Genomic DNA, 23,977 nt, shown 5'->3' with positions numbered 1-23,977 from the left:
CTGGGGCCAAGAATACATGTTGAGGTCTAAGGTGTAAGGAATCTGGAAAGACAACTGGGGACTAGGCTAGAAAAGGCTCTGAAAGTCAAACAGAAAGTTTTGTGCTTGATTCTGGAGACTACAGGCAGCCAGGGGTTTGAGTAAAGGAATGACTGAATTGCAGCTTGTTCCTTTAGTGACTTCAGGGGTTGAATGGAGATGACCTGGAGCAGAGAGACTTAAGAGGGACAGAAGAGAGGAGGGGCAGAATATTTGAGAGGTTCCACAGAACTGAGATCGATAGGTCTTACATTGGATATGGGGGTGAGAGAATCAGGAATCTAGGATGACTCCTAGAGAAGTTGACAGTGAGCTCAATAATGATAGGGAAAATCACAAAGAATACAGCATTAAAGTGAGGGTATTTTAGGGGGAAAGAGACTGACTTCCACTTTGGACATAATTGATTTTAAGATGCCTACTGCACATTCAGTTTGAGATGTCTGAAAGATAGCTAGAGATTCAAGAATGGAAATTGCATAGAGATTGAAATAGGAAAGGTAGATTTGAGAATTATTAGCATAGAAATGGTACTTAAATCCATGGGAGCTGATGAGATCACCAAATGAACTGATGTTAAGGGAGAGGGAGAAGGAGAAGAGGACCCAGGTCCTGAGTGACACCTACAGTTAGAAGATGTGATCCGGAGGAGGATCCAGCAAAAACCAAGGAGGAGAGGTCAGAGAGGGAGGAGGAGAACCAGGAGAGACTGGTATCCCAAAAACCTAGAGAGAAGAGAGTATCAATGAGGAGCGAGTGATTAACACTATTAAAGGCTGCAGAGAAGTCCAGGAGAATAAAGACTGAGAAAAAGGTCATTGGATCTGGCAACCAGAAGATCATTAGTAACTGGGGAGAGAATAACTTTGGTGAAATAAGGTCAGAATAAGAAAGTGAAAGAAGGGAAAGTGGAGGCATCTGTTGTAGACAGCCTTTTTAAGGAATTTAGCTACTAGAGTTATAGGGTGGGCGGCTAGGTGGCGCAGTGGAGAGAGCACCAGCCCTGGAGTCAGGAGTACCTGAGTTCAAATAGGCCTCAAATACTTAATACAAGACACTTAACCCCACTGCCTTGCAAAAAAAAAAAAAAAAAAAAAAAAAAACCTAAAAAAAGAGTTATAGGGCAAGGACACAAGGATATAAGAGAGGCAATAGCAGCTCTCTTCTATTCTGTAGAATAAAACATTTTTGGACTTTGTCAACATGTACATTTGTTCTGTTTCACTAAATATTCTTTTGTACAAGGTAAGGCTTTTATTTTGGGACAGAGAGGCTGTGTGTATGGACATAAATACATGTAAACACATACAGCCCTCTTCTCCCACTCTTACTCTTGTGTGTGTGGTGGTGAGCAGGGGTGTGGAGGTAGGACTAGAGCTATGATAGTAATGCGAAAAGTAGAAAAGAATATCAAAGAAATATTAGAAAAATAAGAAAACAGAGGGAAGTTTAGGAGGACAAAGACAAGTTGGGCAGTGTATCAGAATTATCATTCTAACTTTTTATATTTTTTCTTTTTTAATTTATTTATTTTTGAATGATACAATTTTCCCCAATTGCTTCCCTCCGCCCCATCCTCCACAGAAGGTAGTCTGATAGTCTTTACATTGTTTCCATGCTATACACTGATCCAAACTGAATGTGTTGAGAGAGAAATCACATCCTTAAGAAAAAATATAAAGATAGCAAAATTACATAAGATAATTTTTTAAAAGTTTTATATTTAAAAAAATTTTTTTCAATTATATGTGAAGATAGTTTTCAACATTCATTTTTGGTATGATTTTGAATTCCACATTCCACATTTCTCTTTCTCCTTCCCCTTCCCCCTGACAGTGAGCGATCTGGTTTTACAAGTACAACTATGTTAAACATATTTCCATATTCACGATGATGGTCCTTCATTCCGGAAAAAGATCATGACATCAGGGAGGTGATGTCTTGACATGAATGTGAACTGGATTTGAGTTGGGGGAACTGTGCTAAGTCACCAGCCTCATTTTATCCTCTGCAGCCATCTGGGTCTAGTGGCCTGATAGAGATTAGGATGCCTAGAGATAGCCCTGGATGAGAGAGTGTGTCTAATCCAAAGTCACACAGTTAGTTAAGTGTCAAGTGTCTGAGACCAAATTTGAACTCGGGTCCTACTGACTCCAGAGCTGATGATCTAGCTGCCCTTAATTAGTCATATTATGAAAGAAGAATCACAACAAAAGGGGGAAAAAACATGAAGAAAAAAACATAAAGCAAATTTTAAAAAGTGAAAGTAGTATGCTTTCTTATGCACTCAGAGTCCATAGTTCTTTCTCAGGATATGAATGGTATTTTCCATCACAAGTCATTTAAAATTGTCTTTGATCACTGTATGTTGAGAAGAGTTAAGTTTATCATGGTTGATCATCACACAATGCCACTGTTACTATGTATAATATTCTCCTGGTTCTGTTCGCTTCACTCAGCATCAGTTCACAAGTTTCCAGGGGTTTCTGAAATCCACCTGCTCATATCATGTTAAATTTAACATATACTTTAAAAGGAAATCAAACTTCTAAGTAACTGAAAAAACAATCAAAGTTGAGAAGAGCAGATAATGAAACTTAACTCCTGGACTTTTGGCCAAAATATTGGCCTGAACAGGAGAGGCAAGCCATTGTGTGGACACCTTTAGAATCCTGAAGTTCACACCAGACTAATGATCAAGAAATCCCATAAGAAACCATACTAAGTAACTTCTTCTATTCCAGAATCAGTCATTTAGATTCCCAAAAGTTAAAAAAAGGAGGAGCTCTAACAAAATTATTGATGTACCAGACAGTTTCTGTGTCAGGAGGTAGCCTAGAGCAGGCATTTCCTCAAAGGAAGCTCCCAGATGGTGACTTTGGCATTCAGATGAAATCTCCTGAGTCCCCAGAACAATTTCATTCTCCAAACCTCAAAAACCCAGAGGGACCTGAGCCTAGACAGAGAGAATACATGGAACTCAGGGGACTCAAATCAAGACCAAAAAGGGCTGGTCACCCATATACGAAAGTGCAGCATGGGACAGAGCCAGGAACAAAAGCTGGAGAGATGAGTACAATCAAAGAAAACATCAAATAGTGTAAAAATATTTAGAAAATCTAGAGCTCCCCCCAAAGGAAGAGAATAACTCAATAAGTGCATACAGAGATTTTAAAGGAAAAAAACCGACTTTTCAAAAGAAATGGACTTCCCACAATTCCATCTGTAGAATTAAGCAAGACATTAAAAAAAATGAAATTAAAGCTCTGGTGAAAAAAAAAAATAAGACCAAATTATCAATATCAAAAATAAAAAGGGTAAAAAATACTTTCATACAAATAAAACCAGATCTAAACAATTGGAGAAATGTCAATTGCTCATAGCTAGGCTGCAAACTCATAGTAAAAAAATAACAATTCTACCCAAATTAAATTGCTTATTCAGTGCCTTACCAAATAAACTACCAAAAAAACTATTTTACAGAGCTAGAAAAAGTAGTAACAAAATTAGTCTGGTGCAACAAAAGGTCAAGAATATCAAGGGAGTTAATGAAAAAAATGCAAAGGAAGGGGGGCTCTATCTGTACCAGATCTAAAACTATATTTTAAAAGTGACAGTCATCAAAATTGTTTGGTACTGGCTAAGAAATAAAGTAATAAATCAGTGGATTAGATACAAAAGAAACACAAGTAAATGATAATCTACTATTTGATAAACCTAAAGACACTAGTTCCTGTCAACAAAAACTGTTGGGAAAACTGGAAAAACTGGGCATAGATTCACATATCTCACTCTCTATACCAAAATAAGGTTGAAATGAATACAGGATTTAAACACAAAGGGTGATACCATAGAACAATTAAGAGAACAAGAAATACTCTTATCTGCTGGATCTACGGAAAAGTTTATGAACAAACAAGAAATGGATGATTTTGACTACATTAAATTTCAGAGTTTTTGCACAAATAAACCATTGCAATCAAGATTAGAAGGAATGCATAGAGTTGGGAAACAATTTTCACAGCTAGTGTTTCTGATGAAGAATTCATTTCCAAAATATATAGAGAACTGAATCAAATTTATTAAGATTACAAGTCATTCCTTAATTGATATACAGTCAAAGGATACGAACAGTCAATTTTCAGATGAAGAAATTAAAACTATAGTCACTAGAAAAAATACTCCAAATCATTAAGAGAAATGCAAACTAAAACAACTATGATGTACTATTCACATCTCTTAGATTGGTTAAGATGACAAAAAAGGAAAATAATGTTGGAGACGATGTGGGAAAATTGAGACACTAATGCACTGTTGGTGAAATTGTGAACTGATCAAGTCAATGTGGAGAGCAATTGATACTATGCCCAAAGGGCTAATAAAACTGATCATACCTTTTGACCCAGCAATACCATTACTAGGTCTATATTCCAAAAAGATCATAAAAAACAGTAAAAATGTCACATGTTCTGGGTGGCTAGGTGGCGCAGTGGATAGAGCACTGGCCCTGGAATCAGGAGTACCTGAGTTCAAATCCGGCCTTAGACACTTAATAACTACCTAGCTGTGTGGCCTTGGGCAAGCCACTTAACCCCATTGCCTTGCAAAAACCTAAAAAGAAAAAGAGAGAAAAAAAGTCACACGTTCAAAAATATTTTAGCAGTTTTTTTGGTAGTGGGGAAAGAATTGAAAATTGAAGGATGCTAAATGGCTAAACAAGTTATAGAATATGAATGTTATGGAGCATTATTGTTATGTTAGAAATCCTGAGTGACCAAACTTTAGAGAAGCATGGAAAGACTTGCATGAGCTGACACTGAATGAAGTGAGTAGAACTAAGAAAACATTGTACCTATTATCTACAACATTGTGAGATGATCAACCATGATAGATACAGCTCCTTTCAGCAGTTCAATGATTAAGGACAATCCTGAGAGACCTATTAAGGAAAAGGCCATCTACATCCAGCATAACATACTCATTTTTTTAAAAACTTCTATATTTTTCCTTTCCTCCTCATGGATTTTCACCCCCCCATTCTAATTCCTCTTTCACAACATGATTAATATGGAATTAAGTTAAACGTGGTCATATATATACAACTTTTACCAGTTTGTTCGAAGTCATGGGGAGGGAAGGGAAGGTGGTAGAAAATGCAAATGATGGGGGGAGAGTGGTCAGATATAACACATTTTCTTTTTTACTTCTTGCAAGGGGCTGGGATTGGAAGGCCTGCCCAAGACCATAGGGCCAGGTGGATTCTGGGCCTAAGGGGTGGTATGGGGGCTCAGGGCTTCATGGCCCCAGGACCAGGGATCTGTCTGCTGCACCACTCAGTGACCCTACAGCAGAGTCAGAGTGAAAGGAGAGAGAAAATATAGTACATGGTAGTGGAGAAATAAGAAAGGAGGGAGTTGCCATCAGCAATGGCAATGTTGGAAAAATATGGAAGTAACTTTTGTGATGGATTTATCATAAAGAATGTGATCCACCCATGACAGAGTTGTTGGTGTTGGAACAAAGACTCAAGCACATTTTTTGTTATTATTATTTGGGGGAGGGTGCAGGGCAAGTAGGGCTGGATGGCCTGCCTGGGGCCACATAGCAGGGTGATCTTTGGGTGTCTGGGGCTGGATTTGGACCCAGGTGCTCCTGGATCAAGGGCCAATGCTCTGTCTGCCACCCAGCCACCCCTACTATTATTACTATTTTATTTTATTTTGGGTCTTTTTTTTTCTTCTTTTTGGTTTTTGCAGGGCAGTGGGGATCGGATGGCTTGCATGTCACATGGCTGGGTGATTGTTGGGTTTACGAGGCTGGATATGGACTCGGGTGCTCGTGGCTCCAGGGCTAGTGCTTTGTCCATTGCGCCACCTGGCCATACCTACAATTATTACTATTATTTTTTTTAATTTTAATTTTTTTCTCTCCCCTTTACTTTTTTCGCCCAAGCAAGTCTATCTATATTCATGGGGGGAGGGGTATTTTGTTTACTTGTAAACAAGAATATTTTATTAATGTAAAAAAACATTTGTACAAAATGAGAATAAAAAATAAATTAAAAAAAAAGAAATCCCCCCAAAAAAGAAAAATGCAAATGAACAAATGATGAAAATTACTTTTGCACATAATTGAAAAAAATAAATTTCAAAAGGTAAAAAAATCCTTTAAAGCAACAATTTGGGAAAAAAGGAGATAAATTACTTAAATAGAAAGTGCTAAATCAGAAATCAAGTACTCAAGAAATCAAGAAAAAATGTTAAAATAATAGTTTTGAAGCTAAATTGTTTTGTGAGGTAATGGAACAAAAGTGGTCTCCAGTCAACCCCTGTAAAAACATTAGATCCTCTTACCTCTTTTTTTAAAGCACCCCTGAAGCCATAAGATAAAAAAGTTGGAAAGACACTAGCACTCACCTTCCAAACTCTCCTGGGCATCAGGAGAAAGGCCTCCATGATGTAGCTGGTCATGCAGAAATTGGATGATGGAATAAGCAAGGCGCTTCTTGTTCTCCATCTTTATGGCTGTGAAGAGGGATCTTATGATTTTCAAGATCTATGGATTAGAACAAGTCATAAAACTATTAATGAAAAGACATGCTATGATTGCTCTAATTCTTGTATGTTCTCTGCTATTTTCCAGATCTAGGGGACCAAGGGCAGGGAGATGCAGTTTAATTTAAACTAAGACTTCTGAAAAAAATTTGAGATCTTACTTCAAGATTAAAACCTCCCAAATACCATTCTTCAAAGTGTTACAGAAAACGTCAGCTATTGTTCTATCACTAACAATGGTCACTGTCATCATCCAGCTTCTCTACTGATGACTGTTGATGAGGAAATAGAAACACTCCTGCCAAATGGGCCTACTACAAATGCCTTTCATTTTGACTGGAGACACCATGGACAGAAATGGGTACTCACAAGAAGAGCAGATGAGATGAGACGTAACTTTTAGGGCAGAGGCTATTTTTACTTTACCTTGATTAACTCCAATGCCTAGTACATAGCAAGCTTGTCAATTAGCTTCTCTGACACTTTCCCCTCCCTTCAGTGAGCACTGGACATCTAGGTCATACAATGAACACAGCACTGCACCTGAAGCCAGCCTCAGACACATGAGCTGCATGATCCTGGGCCATTCACTAATATCTACTTAGGCTTCAACAATAAAAATAAAAACAAACAAAAAAAAAATAGCACCTACACCCCAGGACTGTAGCATGCTCCTTGGCATCCAGCAGGAACCTGATAACCATTTGTTCTCTTCCCTCTTATTTAAGTGACTGCTCCCTCCATGTTCCTTGGGGAACATTCAGTCATCTCAGGATAGGGAATCTAGGCCCCTCTTCTACAGTCATCATCTCATTTGCTCTCATAGGTTCAAATACTATTTCTGTGTAGGTGATTTCCAAATCTCCAAAAAGTCTACTCCTGACTCCAGGTCTACACTGCCAACTGCCTCCTAAATACCCTTCCTAGATATCCTGTCAGCATCCCAAACTCGGCATATTCAAAATAGAACCAATGGCCAAACTTCTCAACTAATATTCAGACTGATGTTAGTTATATTGAGCAACATCATGCTAAGACTCAAGCTCTTAATATGAGTCAAAGATGACTCCTTCCTTTCTCTCTTCCCCGAAAGCAATCAAGTGCAAGTCTTATGGCTTCCACCTCCAATATACAACAGTGCTGGCTTCCTTCATCTTTCCACCTACATGAAAACCATCTCACTTCTAGCTTGGGCTATTTTAACAACCTCCTTACTGGTCTCCTGCTGTTATCCAATTCATCCTCTAGGGAGTTGTCCCAATAGTCGTTTGAAGACAGATCTCACCATATCACTGCCCTGCTCAATAACCATCAGCAACTTTATACTGCATTTAGGAAAGAATAAACTCCTCACTGTGATATATAAGACCCTCTACAGTCTAAGCCCACCCTACTTTTCTGGACTTATTTAATGTTACTATCTTTGAGGACGTATGCCAATCTAGCAACTGACTGAATTCTAGGAACTAAATATGCTATCTCTTCTCTATGTGCATTCACACAAGTCATCCTTGGAGCTTACAAGTAAACTTTCCTCATCCCCACATCCCAAAATTATTATCCTCAAAATCTGACTTAAGATACCACTTCTTCCATGTCTTTCCTAATTCTCCCAGTTAAGTCTCCTCTCATTCCATAAATTATCTTGTATTTAACTCAATTTGTATACTGTTTCCACCAGAAAAAATATAAATGCCTTATAGGCAAGCAATGTCTTGTTTTTTTGTCTTTGTATCTGAAAGATCTAAAAGGGTGACTTGAACATATTAGGATCTTAACAAATATTTATCAAACTGAACTGAGTGAATGCTTACATTTATACAATACTCTGAGGGTGAAAAACTGCTTTGATACACATTCAATCATTCTAAGTGGTATGTGTAGAAAAGGCAGGAATTGTTAACTCCTCTCTTAACAGAAAGGAAAATGGCCAGCCCAAGAGGTGAAATGAGCAACTGCCAGAACATTCTAGTCAGCTCATGGAGAGCTGAGCAGGAGACCTAAGTATTAGTCATGCTTTGTCATTCATTACCAGTAGTCCCTTGACCTCAATTTCCTCAACTGGAAAGTGAGGGGGAGAAAGGAATATTAAGAGTAAAACTAGTTGATTTCTTAAAATCTCTTCTAACTCTTTGTCTAGGCTCTATGTAAGCTTACTACAGTCTATAATAGAATAGGCTACTCGGTACTATTTCTTCAAGGGCCACTATGATATTTGAAAAATAAAAAACCAGATGCATGCACACTCACGGAATTGAGACTCAATAGACTCAGAAGCACACCCTCACTCTTGCACTACTGGATATGTAACTCCTTCAAACTGAAGGAAGGAGGAGAAACTGCTGTCTACTATGTGCCAGTAACTGTGTTAGTTTCTTTACAAATAGCATCTCACCTGATACAACAACACTTAGGAGGTAGGTGCTGTTATTATCTCCCCTTTAAGAGCTGAGAATTCTGAGGCAAAGGTTGACTTGCCTAGAGTCACCCAGCTAGTCAGTAACTAAAGCCAGATTTATTTATTTTTTTTTTAGGTTTTTTTTGCAAGGCAAACGGGGTTAAGTGGCTTGCCCAAGGCCACACAGCTAGGTAATTATTAAGTGTCTGAGACCGGATTTGAACCCAGGTACTCCTGACTCCAAGGCCGGTGCTTTATCCACTACGCCACCTAGCTGCCCCCGCTAAAGCCAGATTTAAATTCAGCTCTTCCTGATTTCGGGTCGAGTGCTCTCTCCACTGGTAGTATACACTACCCTACTATCTACCTTAGGATTGTTGTTTTACTTGATGCTTTCTGAAGGACAGTTTACTGCAGAAACTGCTGTGTTCAACAAGGCATAATTCCCGAGGAATTCTACAAATTGCTTGTACAAAATGGTTAAGTTTGGGGCGGCTAGGTGGCATAGTGGATAAAGCACCGGCCTTGGAGTCAGGAGTACCTGGGTTCAAATCCGGTCTCAGACACTTAATAATTACCTAGCTGTGTGGGTTCGGGCAAGCCACTTAACCCCGTTTGCCTTGCAAAAAACAAAACAAAACCCAAAATGGATAAGTTTTATAATAATCTGAGACTGGGATTAGGGAATGGCTAAAAAAAATTCTGCTAGTACAGGAATGGAATGGAACATTTCTGTTTTGTAAGAAAATGTCTAATATAATGAACATATTGAGAAATATATAAAGAATTACAGAAATATCTATATGAGTTGATTAAGAATGAAGTAAGCAGAGACAAGGAAATAATTAACACGACTGATACAATAATGCAAACAGAAGACAACAAAAAATCAAATACGAAAGTTGCAAAATTACAAGAACAATAATTTAAAAGAAGAGAAAAGGGAAAACATATCTACTCCAGTCTTTACAAAGGTTGGATGTTCCCCAGTATGATGCACTACAAACATTTTCAGACTTTTTCAATATAGTGATCAATTAAATTGATTTTATTTTTAATTGTTATATGGGAGGGGAGATAGCTAATCAAAGAAGATGCTGGGGACATATAAAACATTCAATAACTTATTTTTCTCTTTTTTTGTTTTTGCAAGGCAATGGGATTAAATGACTTGCCCAAGGTCACACAGCTAGGTAATTAAGTGTCTAAGGCCGAATTTGAACTCAGGTCCTCCTGACTCCAGGGCCAGTGCTCTATCCACTGCACCACCTAGCCACCCCCAATAACTTATTTTTTTAAAATAGATGGGGACTTAATTTTTATAAATAAGACAAACTGAAAGCACAGAACTTGAGATCCATAGAAGATCTAGGATCAAATCTTGCTTTTGACATGAGTAACTTAGCTGTGTAACCATGGGCAAGACACTTAACCTTGATGAAACTCAGTTTCCTGATCTGAAAAATGAGAATAATAGTTATGTGACCTAAATCACAAGGTGTTTGGAGAGATGAGGGATGGAAAATATTTTTCAACCCTTGAAGCACTGTATAAATGCTTATTTATTTTATAAAATACTTGTCTATACCAAATAGAAGGAACTTTTTATATGCAGAAAAAGATCTTACCCAGGGAAGTCTTTTAAAAAGCCTTCACATCAGTCAAAACTTCATTTCCCCTCAAAAGAGGAGAACTTTCCAAATTGACAAGACAGAATCCCAGCTATATTGTGTCAGAGTTTGACACCAGCCAAGCTGCCAGAGCAGCAGCAGAGTATTTGGCACTTCAAACTGGGAAGGCCACATGAGAAAGTTTATATCCTCTCCAACATTATCCCAGCATTAAGTAGAATTAAGTTCAACAAGACTCACTGTATTAAATACAATAATAAATATATAAATATATAATAACAATATTAAATCTTTTGTGAGCCATTAATAATAACTGGAAAGTTTAATTCAATTCAAGGTAAAAATGTGTTAAATGCTTGCTAGATACAAAGTACTATGGTCTATAAAAGACAAAAATTACCTCAAGGAATTTATAGCTTACCAGGTAAGGATATTACCATATATTGATATGTGTGTGTGTGTGTGTGTGTGTGTGTGTGTAAAATAGAAAGTAGGGAATGAAAGGAACAAAGGAAAAATTAAGACACAAATGTTCCAGAAATATCCAAAGGAAAAAGCAGGAGAAAAAGCAGGAAAGTATGGTAATACTTAGTATTAAGAAGATGGACCTTACCACCTCTAAATAAAAGTTCAAACTCTTGGTAGTCATTTAAGGTCCTCTCCACAAAATGTGGACAGGCATCTTTTCCAAACTTCACTGGGTCCTTGCTGGAGCAGAAAAGTCTTTGTTACTATTGCTGTTGCTGAGTAATTCAGTAGAGTGTCTTCATGATCCTAAGGATGCCAAGACCTTCTGTCTTCCTATTTCTGTCCAAGCTCACGTTCACTGTTTCTGACACTTCATCTCATCTTCTACCATTTGCTTCTGCTTTTGTCTTCAATCTTTCCCAACACTAGGGTCTTTTCCAATGAGTCCTATTGAAGGGGGCAGAGCCAAGATGGTGGAAAGAATCCAGGAATTTTCTTAAGCTCTCATGGGGGTTTCCCTCAGAAACAACATTAATCAAGCCTCTAAATGGAATTTGAAGCAACAGAACCCACATTAGAACAGTGTGAAGCAAGGTCTGTCTCAGGTGGAACATGAGTATGACCAGGACAGAGAATGGAAAATCAGTTCTCGGGCAGTGGACTCCAATCAATGAGTCCTATGTTCTCATCATGTGGTCCAAATAGTTAAGTTTCAGCCTCTATCCTTTTAATGGTTGCCTGAACTAATTTCTTTAAAGGATTGACTGACTTGATCTCCTTGCTATCCAAGATGCTCTCTAAAGTCACCAGCACCACCACTCAAAAACAATTCTATATTGCTGAGCAAGGAAAGCTTTAATCCAACTTTTACAGTCAGTCCTACAACTACTAGAAAAACCATGGCACTCACTATATGGACAAAACTTTGTTGGTAAGGTGATAACTCTGCTTTTCAGTATGCTGTCCAGATTTACCATAGTTTTCCAATGATATCCAAATACAAGAATATAAAATCTGACCATGATTCTATTTTTTCTCTCTCCATCTGCCAAGAAGTGATAGCACTTTTTTACCATGATTTCAATTTTTTAAAAAAATGTTAAACTTCAGGTCAGCTTTAACACTCCTCTTTCAACTTCATCAAGAGGCCTCTTAATTCTTCACTTTCTATTATCAGAGTGGTATTGGTCTGCATATTAGAGATTATTATATTTCTCCGAGGAATTAGATTTTGATTCATTCAGCTTGGTATTTCACAAGGATATACTCTGCATATAAGGTGACAATATAGAGCCTTGTCACACTCCTTTCCCAAGTTGATCTACATTGGTTATAAATGTAGCTTCTTGATCTGTATACAGGTTCCTCAGGAGACAAGTGAGATGATCTGGTACTCCCATCTCTCTGAGGATTTGCCGTATTTTGCTGTGATCTACACAGTCAAAAGCTTTGGTGTAGGTAACAAAACAAAAGTAAATGTTTTTCTTGAACTCTCTCTGGCTTTCTCCATAATTCAGTGAAGGTCGGCAATTTGGTCTCTGGTTCCTCTGCCTCTCTGCAAACCAACCTGCATGGCTGACAATTCTTGGTTCCCAAATTGCTGAAGTCTAGCATGCAGAATCTTAAGCGTGACCTTGCTGGCCTGAAAAATGTATGTAGTCATTTGGTAACTGAACATTCTTTGGCACCACCCTTCTTTAGAATTGGGACATTAAGCCAATCTTTTATCATTCTGTGACTACTGTTGAATTTGGCAAACATGTTGGCATATTGAGTGCTGTACTTTAATAGCATTATCTTACAGTATTTTAAATAGCTCAGCTGGAATTCTATCACCTGCACCAGCCTTACTGATGGCAATGCTTCTTAAGGCCGACTTGACATCATTATCCAGAATTTAGAGCTCTAGACCAGTAATCACAATATTATGGTTAGTGGTGATGTTAAGTCCTTTCCTGACAGCCCTTTTGTATATTACTTTTTTTAAAATTGCATTTATTTAAGGCAATGGGGTTAAGTGACTAGTCCAAGGTCACACAGCTAGGCAATTATTAAGTGTCTGAGGACAGATTTGAACACAAGGTCCTCCTGACTCCAAGGATGGTGCTTTATTCATTACACCACCTAACTGCCCCTTCTTTTATATAGTCTTAATCTCTTCTGTTGAGGAATCAAGAACAGATATGAGACAATTTCTTGTAGGTAAGGATTGGTTGGTTGATTCTTGTCCTTTGTTATCAAAGAAGACCAAAATGATATCAGTGTGTTTGAGACAAAAATCACAATTTGTCCTACTATGGCTATTCAGACCAATACAAGCTCAGAATGCTCTACCACAGGTTAGGCACAAGTAAGTAGTCCATGTGAACCTGACCTTAGCAGTGTCCTTTCCTATGTGGTACACGTTGACAATGGAGGCTCCAAAACAAAGTGTGGAGAGAAGAGGTATCAGACTGACTATCAAACTGAAGGTCTACAGAACCATTGTGCTGACCTCATTGTTTATGCCTGTGAAACCTGGACAGTCTACCAGGAAACGGAATTCCTTGCATTTAAATTGTCTTAGGAAGATTCTGAAGATCACCTAGCAGGAGAAGATACTAGACACTGAGGTTCTTTCTCAAGCTAAACTGCTTAGCTTTCCAACATTACTACTGAGAGTGCAACTACGATATACTGTTAGAATGCCAGACATACACTTGACAAAAAAAATTATTTTATGGAGAACTCACACAGGGCAAATGCTCATAAGGGGGATCAGAAGAAGTGATACCGAACATCCTGAAGGTCTCTCATAAGAACTTGAGAATTGATTGTACAGCATGGGAGACACTGGCACAGGACCACCCAGCATGGCGTGCCCTCATCAGTGAGGGTGCTGCACTCTATATGAAAGGTAGAATTGAAGCAGTTCAAAGGAAACATGACATCCATAAGGTAAGGAACACCACAACTGTCAGACTTGGCTGATAACTGGTTAGTTTGGCTCAATATTTCTTATTTTTAATCCTTTTTTACAAGGCAAGGCTATCTGGGAGGGGATATAGTGGGACATATAGGAGATATTTAAAAGAGATAGTAATAAAAGAAATTCTAAGGCAAAAAAATGAATAATATTTTTACCAAAATGAAGGAAACAAATCATTTTAACACTTTATAAGGGTACTGGTAAAAACTAACCTTGAGTATTTGTGGAGCATAGAAATGGAATACAAGCCTTGGCAGATTCCACTAAGATCCAGTGTCAGATTAGCTAAATTTGGAAAGGCTTTAATACCAAAATGAATTTTTTTTCTGAATCAATGAAACTCATGAAATCATCTAAAATCTTACATTTACTCTGCATTTTCATAGTTGTCTGAATGTTGTCTCCACCTTTAGAATGTGAGCTCCCTGAATGTGAGTACCTGCCTGATTTACAGTTAGTGTTGAATAAACAAACGTTGACTTAAAAATGAGTGGAAAGCTTACAATCTATGTAGGAAAAGGGAAAACTCATATCAATGAAATCAGAATCTTTTGAAGTAAATGGAATTTTTTTTTTTTTGCAAGGCAACTGGGGTTAAGTGGCTTGACCAAGGCCACACAGCTAGGTAATTATTAAGTGTCTGAGACTGGATTTGAACCCAGGTACTCCTGACTCCAAGGCCGGTGCTTTATCCACTACGCCACCTAGCTGCCCTAGTAAATGGAATTTAAAGGAGGAAATGTCAGTTATGTAGAAATTTTACTTATTAGATCCCTTTATATTACTTTTTTCATAATGATGGATAAATGAGCATTAAGTGAATATAATCTATACACAAATTCATTCAACTTACAACATGAATTTGTAAAATATCTAGGGTCTAAATTTGAAACTCAGCTCTACTGTCTACAGTCACTCTACTTCTCTGGATCTCAATTTTTTTCACCTGTAAAATGAAGGGGCTAGATAATCCCTGAGGCTTCTTCAAGTTTTAAATATGATGATCCTCGAGTGCAAAACTCTACAGAAATGTAAGATACTGTTCTGACTTGAATAAACTGCTGCTGGGTATAGAAGACAAGTGACATGATACAATACCACTACTGAATCAGGTGTGTACTACGAAAAGGGAAGTCATGACCCATTTACAACTTTTTAAATTCTGCTTTACTCAAGGGTTAGCTAAAAAGCAGGAAAAAGTGACTTGCTAATAGTGGGGGAAGAGAAAGTATTCCAATAGGGTCTAGCGTAAATAAAAAAGAAGAAATATCACTCTAAACTTTTTGTCAAGGAAGAGAAATTTAAAGATCCTTAAGAAAGAAGCCTTTTTCCAGAAAAACCAACTAAGGGAATGTTAAACAGTTTCAATCAAAATGGCCAACATTAACGTTTCAGGCTAAAAATTTTGCAGTCTCCTGTTCCACATTACCACCATTCAATCAGTTGCCAAATACTAACAGCAGCCCATCCTCTCCACTACTCACCAACCTCACTGATGTTCTGATCTCTTCTCCCCTAGACTATGATAGCCCCCTACCATTTCCTGACTCCCAAGCTCTCCTCTCCCACCCATTCTTCAACAGCTGCCAAAGTAGTACTTCTAATTTCCTAAACCCAATAAAATCGCTCCTCTGACCAAAACCCTGCAGTCATTCCCACTGTCTACTTTGGAAATCAAGGCTCTGTCCATTCCATCCTACTTTTCCAGTTCTATTTCAAATTACTCCCTTTTGTGTACTCTCTATTGTACCAAAATTAAAACTAAAAGCCGTCCTTTCATCAGCTTGTTTCCAGTCATTATGCATTTTTCATGACATCCCCTAAGTCTGAAATGAATTCCCTATACATTGCCACCTGCCAAGATCTTTTGCTTTATTGAAGTCACAATTTAGAGGTCCCCACTTTGATGAAATCTTCCCTGTGAATTCCTGGGTGAGGTGCTATTCTTTTCTCTCAAACTCCTTAGGTTTTTCTACTGAAATTCTCCTATGCATTGTTTAGATTGTTTTCTTGATTTAGCTTGTGATATAATTAAAATTATTTAATATAATTATTAAATTTACAACAGAAGCTACATCATCTGACAAATATCATCAGGACTTAATAAATGATCCTTGAATCAAAAAACAAGCTTTGGTGCAGATATATCCTGTTCACAAACATAGTGAAGCTATAGTAAGACAAGGGGTAGGGGCAGCTAGGTGGCACAGTAGATAGAGCAACAGCTCTGGAATCAGGACTTGAGTTCAAATCTGATCTCAGACACTTAATTGCCTTGACCATGGGCCAAGTCACTTAACCCCATTGCCTTAAACAAATAAAAATTTATTTTTTAAAAAAAGGAGGTACAATAAGGATACTGAACTTCAAAGTTGGTTCCTGTTTTAGCTCTGCCTCTACCATAAGCCACACAATAAGAGGCTGTACACCAGTTCCCTGCATGGTGAAATGATGATACCTGTACTACTGAGCTTAGAAGGTGGTTGTAAGGGATGTGTGTATGAAAAAGGCTTCACTGAATATAATGATGAAAGATTGGAAACAGCTAAAAAAAATTTTGAGAGTGCTTCCATTATGTTTATTTGGGAAAATGATAAACAATGTGAAATACAAGCAATTGTTAGAAAAGAAGGAAGACCTTTTGGTGAGTTTACTAAATGAACCCATTGCCTCTAGAAATGCAAATTGAAGATACTTGTGGGGGGAAAAACAAAGCCCAAGACTATATAATTCTATCTGCTATTCATCACAAGATCCTCCAAGTACTACACATGGCCCAACAGATTATATCTATCATTCTGATTGAGGATTTTTCAAAATTACAAACCTTTAATGGAAAGATATCAAAGACAGGAAATGGAGACAGTCAGAGAGCAAAAGGTCTTATATTGGAAAGGAAGGGGCAGCAGACAGTTATGTGAACCTTTTTTTTTAATTTTGATGACCACTTTTCAATAAAATTGGTGGTTCTTTTATAGAATGTTATTTTGAGAAAGGGTCCATGCCTTCATTGACTGCCAAAGCAGCTAAGACACAAAATATGTAAGAATGCCTAAACTAGAGCAAGAAATAGGAGATAAAACAGTTCAAATGTTAAGACTGGTATCCATATAGGCCTCTAGCTCACTAGATGGATGAAAAGACACAGAAAAAGAATATCTTAAGGATCAAAAAAGCATGAATGATTTGCAATCTGCAAAAAGACAGGAGTGCTTACATTGCTTAAATCACAAATCCACAAATACCATTTATAAAGAGGAACAAGAGATTACAAAGAAGCTGTATAAAATCAGTCTTCCTATAGAGAGAACTTTAGCACTTTAAATAGCTAAGGTACAAGTCATGTGACTACAGAAAAATAAACTCTCTTGCTCCCCTTAAATCACTAAACATGCACCTTCACTAACATTAATATGTTCATTCTTAGAACTCATTTTTTTTTAAAAAAAAATAGTTCCTAGAAAGTCAATTTATAGAGCTGGAAAGGATCTTAGAAAAGTCATTCAGTTCAATTTTCATTTTATAGATAAGGAAACGAGGCAGAAAGAGAGGAATTGATGCCTAAGGATATGCCATAAATTAGTGACAGAGATGTCTTCTGAACCATGTTCTCCTCATGTAAAATTCCAAGGCCATTTTTTTATTCCTTTCTGCTTGCCTCTCCCTGCAAAATGTTTGAAGTGCAACCTCTGAGTCAAAATTTTGGCCATTCCTAGTTAAAAAAAAAAAGTGGGGGGGAGGGTGTGTGTATTTTTAAGGAAAGTCCTTAAGATACATACTTGTATGTTATATGCCCACTGTATGTTTGTATACATGCTATTATTTCCACTTACTCTTTATGGTTATCTAAACTTTGATTCTTCCTGAGCATGAAGTCAATGCTCCACAACATAGCAAATACTTTTGAAAATATCTGCTGACAATTTTTAAATGCTTCAACAGTTCCCAATAAAGCATTTAGTGCAGACAATTCTACCAGAAACATGCCCTAAAAATCAAAAAGTTCTTTAGAAACTGTGAACCTTTTTTGTTTCTCTTAACATACGAAAGTCTTCAACCCAAGCATATGAAATTTAAGGTTAGGATAAAATTTATCACACAAACTGTTGTTCTTGGAATTCTAGAAAAGGAATGGCTCTTAAAGATTCAGTTGTTTTAATTTACAAATGAAAAACTGAAGTCTTGCTCAAAATCAGACAGTTAGGATAGATCTGGTCTTGATGTCCTGGAAAAGGCTTCAACAACTTTGGAAGGAAATTCACTCAAGAATGATTACTCTCCATTTTCCAAATGGGGAAACTGAAGCTTCCTTTCCCACATTCAGATTCAACTCTCAACCCCCCTCATTCTGGCACCTACTTCTATGCATTACACAATGCTATTGCACAGGTTACTAAAAAAGCAAGAGGCAGGAGATAGCAAAGTAGGTTGGAGAGATACCAGGATTCACCTGGCTTTTGAAAAGGGGTGAAGAGCGATATTTGGAGTCAGAAGATGTGAATTCAAATTCTGATGCTCAAGAGTTCATCATCTGAATAATGAGAGGTTTGCAAAAGACTCTAAATCTATGATTCCCCAAGATCTCTAAGAGTCTCTGCAACTTTAAATTCTTATTAACTCCATGAGAACTAGGTCTGAAGGGCTCTGGGTTACAGTGGATGACAGCACTTTCAGCTGAATTCCTGGTCCTTCTTCTTTCAATAGGTTCAGGACACTGAGCATGAACATGTTATCCAGCCATGTCTTGGTGGTCCTCATTGTCCCACATACCTCTGAATAGAAAAAGGCACCCCATGAAATCATGCATTGTTATTGTTACAATTTAACTTTAGTCCTTCCTGAGACTGTCAGTATCTTGGGATAGAAACTTATTCATTTTCTTTTTATTGCCACAACATGATGTAGTGTAGAAAGAATAGTGGACTCTTAATCACAAGATGCGTATTATATGGCTCTGAAACTTCCTAGCAATGTGGCCTCCAAGAGCCAACGCTCTCCAGGCTTCAATGTCCATCTGCAAGATGAAATCTGATGATTTCTATGGTTCCTTTCAGTGTAAAAATCTACAATCCTATGATTTAGTCATAGTAGGAGGCCATCGATGGTTTGTTAATTGAAGGAATGCGTATTTCTGGGGTGACCCGTGGAAAGAGCATTGGTCTAGGAGTCAGAAGGGCACAAGTTCAAATCAGTCTGACTTATCTTCTTTCTTTCCAAGGCAATGGGGTTAAGTGTTTTGCCCAAGGCCACACAGCTAGGTCATTATTAAGTGCCTGAGGTTGTATTTGAACTCAGGTGCTCCTGACTCCAGGGCCGGTGCTCTATCCACTGTGCCACCTAGCTGCCCCTGACTTAAGTAAATCCAAACCAATATCGCTTCTATTACCTGTCCCTTAACCAGTCAAAAAGATTCAGAGGACAACATAAGCTGCGTCCCACTTAGACCTGGCTTGGTTTCTGTCTCACCTACCACATACAACCAATCCCCAAGTCATCAGACCTTAACTCCCACCAGAGTTAACGTCCAGCGGGGTTCAGGGTTCGTCGTTTAGGGGTGCAGTAGCCGTTGGGAGGAAAGAGGGCTAAAGCAGCTTTTGAGGCCCGGCTCTGCCACTTACCGGGAGAAGGGACCCCTGCTAACACCCTTCATGTCTGAGTCTCTGAGTCTGCGGCGGGGAACGGCCCCCTCCTACCTCACAGGGGTGCTGTGCGCGGCTACCGGGCCGATCAAAGCCCGGCGCAAGGGTCGGGGCAGGCCCGGCCCAGGCTCGCGGCAGCACGGCCCTTGCGGAAAGGCTGCTTCTTCTCTCTTCTCTTCTCCTGATCGCGGAGGAGGAGGCTCAGCGGCCCGTATGACCTTGGGCAAGTCCCTTCCCGAGTCCCTGCCTCGGCCGCCCGGACTAGGAAGGGCAGTTCTGGCGCTCGCCGCCCGCCCAAGGCCGGGAGGGTCCGAGGCCCGGGGTCGGGCGGGCCTGGCGGCTCCCTCCCCCGGGGCCGCCCCTCCGCCTCCGCGGGCCTCCGTGAAAGGAGGGAGTCGGCCCGGGGACCCCCGAGCAGAGGCTGCGGCTCCCCCGGCGCCTTCCAGCAGCGCAGCCGGAGCCCGGCCGGCCCGCCCGAGCGGATGCGCGGAGCTCCGGGAAGCCCGGGCTGAGGAAGACGGGCGCCGCGGCCTCCCCCCCTCGGCGCCCCGGCGGCCGCCGGCGCCGCAGCCGCCACTCACCTTAGCGAGCTCCCGGGCCCCGGCCTCTACGCCGCCGCCCGCCGCGCCTGCGCACCTCGCCCGCCGGCCCGCCTCTTCCCCTCTGCCATGGCGATGGCGCGGAGGAGCGCCAGGCTCCGCCCCCTCGCTGTTCTCGCGAGCCTTCGCCGAAGGACCCACGGCGCAGGCGCGGAGGACGCCGGGCCCTGGCTGAGGCGGAGAGACTCGGAGCGGCCGGTAGTGCTTTAGACGCGGCTAGTCGTCATGACCGGAAGTGGGCGTCCGCCCTTGGAGCCTCGGTTTGACGCTCTGCATTGTATCGACCATAGAGAGGAGACCCGGAGTGTTGCATTGTGGGACGGAAGGGGATCAAAGATGATCTCATGCGATTATTCGGTGACGAATTCGGTCACGTGTATCCGCCCGCGTAGGCCCTGGGCCAAGCCTGCCACTAACTGGGCAGCTCACCCTCCGGTCCAAGTTCAGTTAGACTCCAAGAGATACAAAGTAACACTCAGGAAAGACCGCCTGCCCCGCCTCCCCGGGGTTGCGGACTTCATTGTCCTCACTGGCAAAATGAATGCTCTAAAAATAACTGATATTTATATAATTTACATTGCATAATACATAGACATAATTTTGTTCACCTATAATATATAACTGAAATTTATTTTAATATATTAATATGATGAATAGATATATTTATATTTATTTGTGTTATGTGTCATTTACCATATTTGGGGTGTTATTTATAAAAATATGACAATAAAACTGAAATTTCCAAAGCACATCACATGAAATTATCCCATTTGAGCCTCACAAGAACTTCAATGTAATTAAGTAATATTTCTTTTTTACTGATGAGGAAACTGAGGATCACACAGTCTAATTCGCTCAGTCCCACAGACAAGATAAGTCTTTAAGCTATTACTATGTATGCCAAGCCCCTCTGCTAAGCGCTGCGGGTACAAAGCTTAAAATAAGAGGAAGCTTACTCTTAAAGAGCTACATTGTAATGGTGAAAGATGATACATAAAGAGAAGCAGTCTACCCCATTGAGTAGTTGTGAGGAATTTCCCAGAATATCTAGTTGACAGGCATCACCACAGAGGCCATCTAGGCCAAGAGAATCTTCTCAAAAACATCTGCAAACCTTTTTATTTTAAGGTTTTTGCAAGGCAAATGGAGCTAAGTGGCTTGCCCAAGGCCACTATAGTGAACCTTTAAAAACATTTTACTATTTTATTTTTCCCAATTACATCCAAAAAACATTTTAGATTTTGAGTTCCAAATCCTCTCCCTCTCTTCTCCCCCACCCCCATTCATAAGGCAAGGAATTTGACAAAGATTATTACATGTGAAGTCATGCAAAGCATATTTTCATGTATGTCATCACTGTGAAAGAAAACAGACCAAAAAATCCATGATCTTCAATCTGCAATCAGGTTTCACCAATTTGTAAATATCTTTTTAGGATTTTGCAAGGCAAATCGGGTTAAGTGGCTTGCCCAAGGCCACACAGCTAGGTAATTATTAAGTGTCTGAGACCAGATTTGAACCCAGGTATTCCTGACTCCAGGGCTGGTGTATCCACTGTACCACCTAGCTGCCCCTGTAAAAATCTTTTTTAACCCATCTGCTACCTCAGTTGAGGTAACTTCTTTCAGTATGGTATAGCTGATGATTAGGAAATTTCCCTTATTTGGAGGCTGAATCTATATAAGGTTTAATCTGTTTCAGACCTCTCATCACCCTTATCTTCCTCCTCCAGACCCTCTCTACTTTATCAAATATTTTATTCAAATCCATGATTTCATAGAATTCAAAGTGAGGAAACTCTCTACACAGATGGAGATCCTCAACTAACTCTTCTACAATTTGTTAGGGAAGTTGAGAGCACTGAGAAGTTGTAATTTGCCTAGAGAAGTTCACAGTGTGCATTATAGGCTGGACTTAACCCCAGACTTAATATTGTTCTTAAAATGTGCTTTTTCTTTGTAAAACTCCTTGAAGGCAGACACTGTGACATTTTTCATCTTTGATAATTCCTAGTACTGGGGACACCAAGTTGCCAGGCATAATAATGCTTATTGGATTGTCAGTAGAAAAAAGCACTGATTTTAGAAAGAGGACATGTCTAGTCTTTAAGCCTCAGTTTCCCCAACTACAAAGACTTTGGACTAGATGCTAAGGTCGTACCCTACTTTAAATCCTATGGAAATTTGAAAAGTATTCAGTGTTTATAGGAAGTATTTAAATGCAGTGGTATCCAAAAATATCAACTTGCAGCACAGGCAACTTAAACTATGAAACAATGATCTTACCTCACATTTGTATAGCACTTTATGATTTACAAAATGCTTTCTTCACAATGGTCTTGTGAGGTAGATAGTAAGTAGTCGTGGTAGGTAGTAAATATAGGACCTGACCAAATTCACAGGGTTACTAGGACCTCTAAAGGTAGGTCTCTTGAAAGCTTTTCCCCTTCATTAAAAAGATGTTCTTAAAAAAATTGGACTTAGCAAAAATTCCCCTTTTCCTGAGAAAGAAATGAAAACCAACCTAAAGACTTCCAAAGAGGATGACCGTGATTTCTTCTGTAGAGGAAAAAAAAATCCCAGATTTCTTATAAAACAAAATTAAAGGAAGCTAGCAGATATTCCTCTAGTAAGCAACACAGTCAAAAGCAACTAAACCCAGAATCAGGTGGTTTAATATTCCACTCCTCTGTTGCTATCTATGGATGATCATGTAGGGACAAAGAACCTCTCCTCAGTTTCATCAGCTGTAATTTGGGGATAATACCTCCCTCTTGGTGTTGTTGTGAGGCTCAGAATGGCATATGTCAATTTTTTGCAAGTCTTAAGACACTAATATCACCTTCATTAGTAAATCATCCTACTTATCCCTAATATTCTGATGAATTCAGTTTTGCAACTGTGTTAACTGAATTGATAAATGAGTAAACAAGTCCATTCTCTAGAAGTCCACTCTAGAAATACTGCTTCATATCCCAACCAGCAGGCATTTTGTCATCTGTCATGCTACTTGGTCTTGTTAGCATCCTTCAGAATCTGATATCCTTTCTATCTCTTGGCTCAGGAATCAAATCAATAGTATACTACCACTGACCCAGAAGTGGCTTGATCAACTCACCTCTGTTAATCCACCACAAATTGCCCAGGCATTCCTTTACCTAGTCCCTATTCCATAAAGGTATCTCCCACTATGGGAGTTAATAAACTACTTAAGGGCAAGAAATGTCCTGCCCTTTGTATTTGTATCTCTGAACCTGGCACTTAATAGGTATTGAATAAATTGATTTCTTTTTCATTTTCTTTTATTGATATGTTTTGTTTTTAGATTATAAACATTACCAGATTATCCCCTATCCTCTAGGATACCCCTCTTGGAACAAGGTAAAACAATTCAACAAAACCATATTACCTCATATGAAAGTACATACAACATTCCACACCATTAGTCCTTCCAATCTATTTTGTAAAGTGTTTTTTTAATTAATAGAAATCTATTTTCTTTCCTCTTCTATCCCCCACTCCATTAAAAAGAAAGAGAAAGGTGAAGCCAAAATGGCAGGTACTTTATTATAGAGTACCTACTCTTTGGGTGACTTCTTCACCCAAAATTCCTCCAAACAAATCAGACAATCATGATGGGGAAATGCAAGAAAAATGAATAATTTTCACATCCAGGTTGGTC

General features: G+C 39.2%; 1 protein-coding gene across 4 annotated transcripts in view; it reads right to left on the bottom strand.

The window, feature by feature from the left end:
* Window positions 1-20,510, bottom strand: part of SGTA (small glutamine rich tetratricopeptide repeat co-chaperone alpha) — a 43,591-nt gene extending 23,081 nt beyond the window's left edge. The window contains exons 1-2 of one of the 4 annotated variants that reach the window (XM_074204598.1): window positions 20,279-20,510; window positions 6,456-6,594 (exon numbers count right to left, since the gene is read on the bottom strand). In XM_074204598.1, coding sequence (XP_074060699.1) covers window positions 6,456-6,555 — 100 coding nt within the window. In that variant the 5' untranslated portion in view covers window positions 6,556-6,594; window positions 20,279-20,510. Of the gene's footprint in view, window positions 1-6,455; window positions 6,595-19,676; window positions 20,218-20,278 lie in introns of those variants that run through there. The other 3 variants (XM_074204597.1, XM_074204596.1, XM_074204594.1) reach the window with 3 other exon arrangements.
* Window positions 20,511-23,977: the final 3,467 nt, after the last annotated feature.

Source organism: Macrotis lagotis, chromosome X, assembly GCF_037893015.1.
Source record: "Macrotis lagotis isolate mMagLag1 chromosome X, bilby.v1.9.chrom.fasta, whole genome shotgun sequence".
NCBI lineage: Eukaryota > Metazoa > Chordata > Mammalia > Peramelemorphia > Peramelidae > Macrotis > Macrotis lagotis.
Note: the sequence above shows the minus strand (reverse complement) of the source record. Positions and strands in the feature narration are given on the sequence as shown.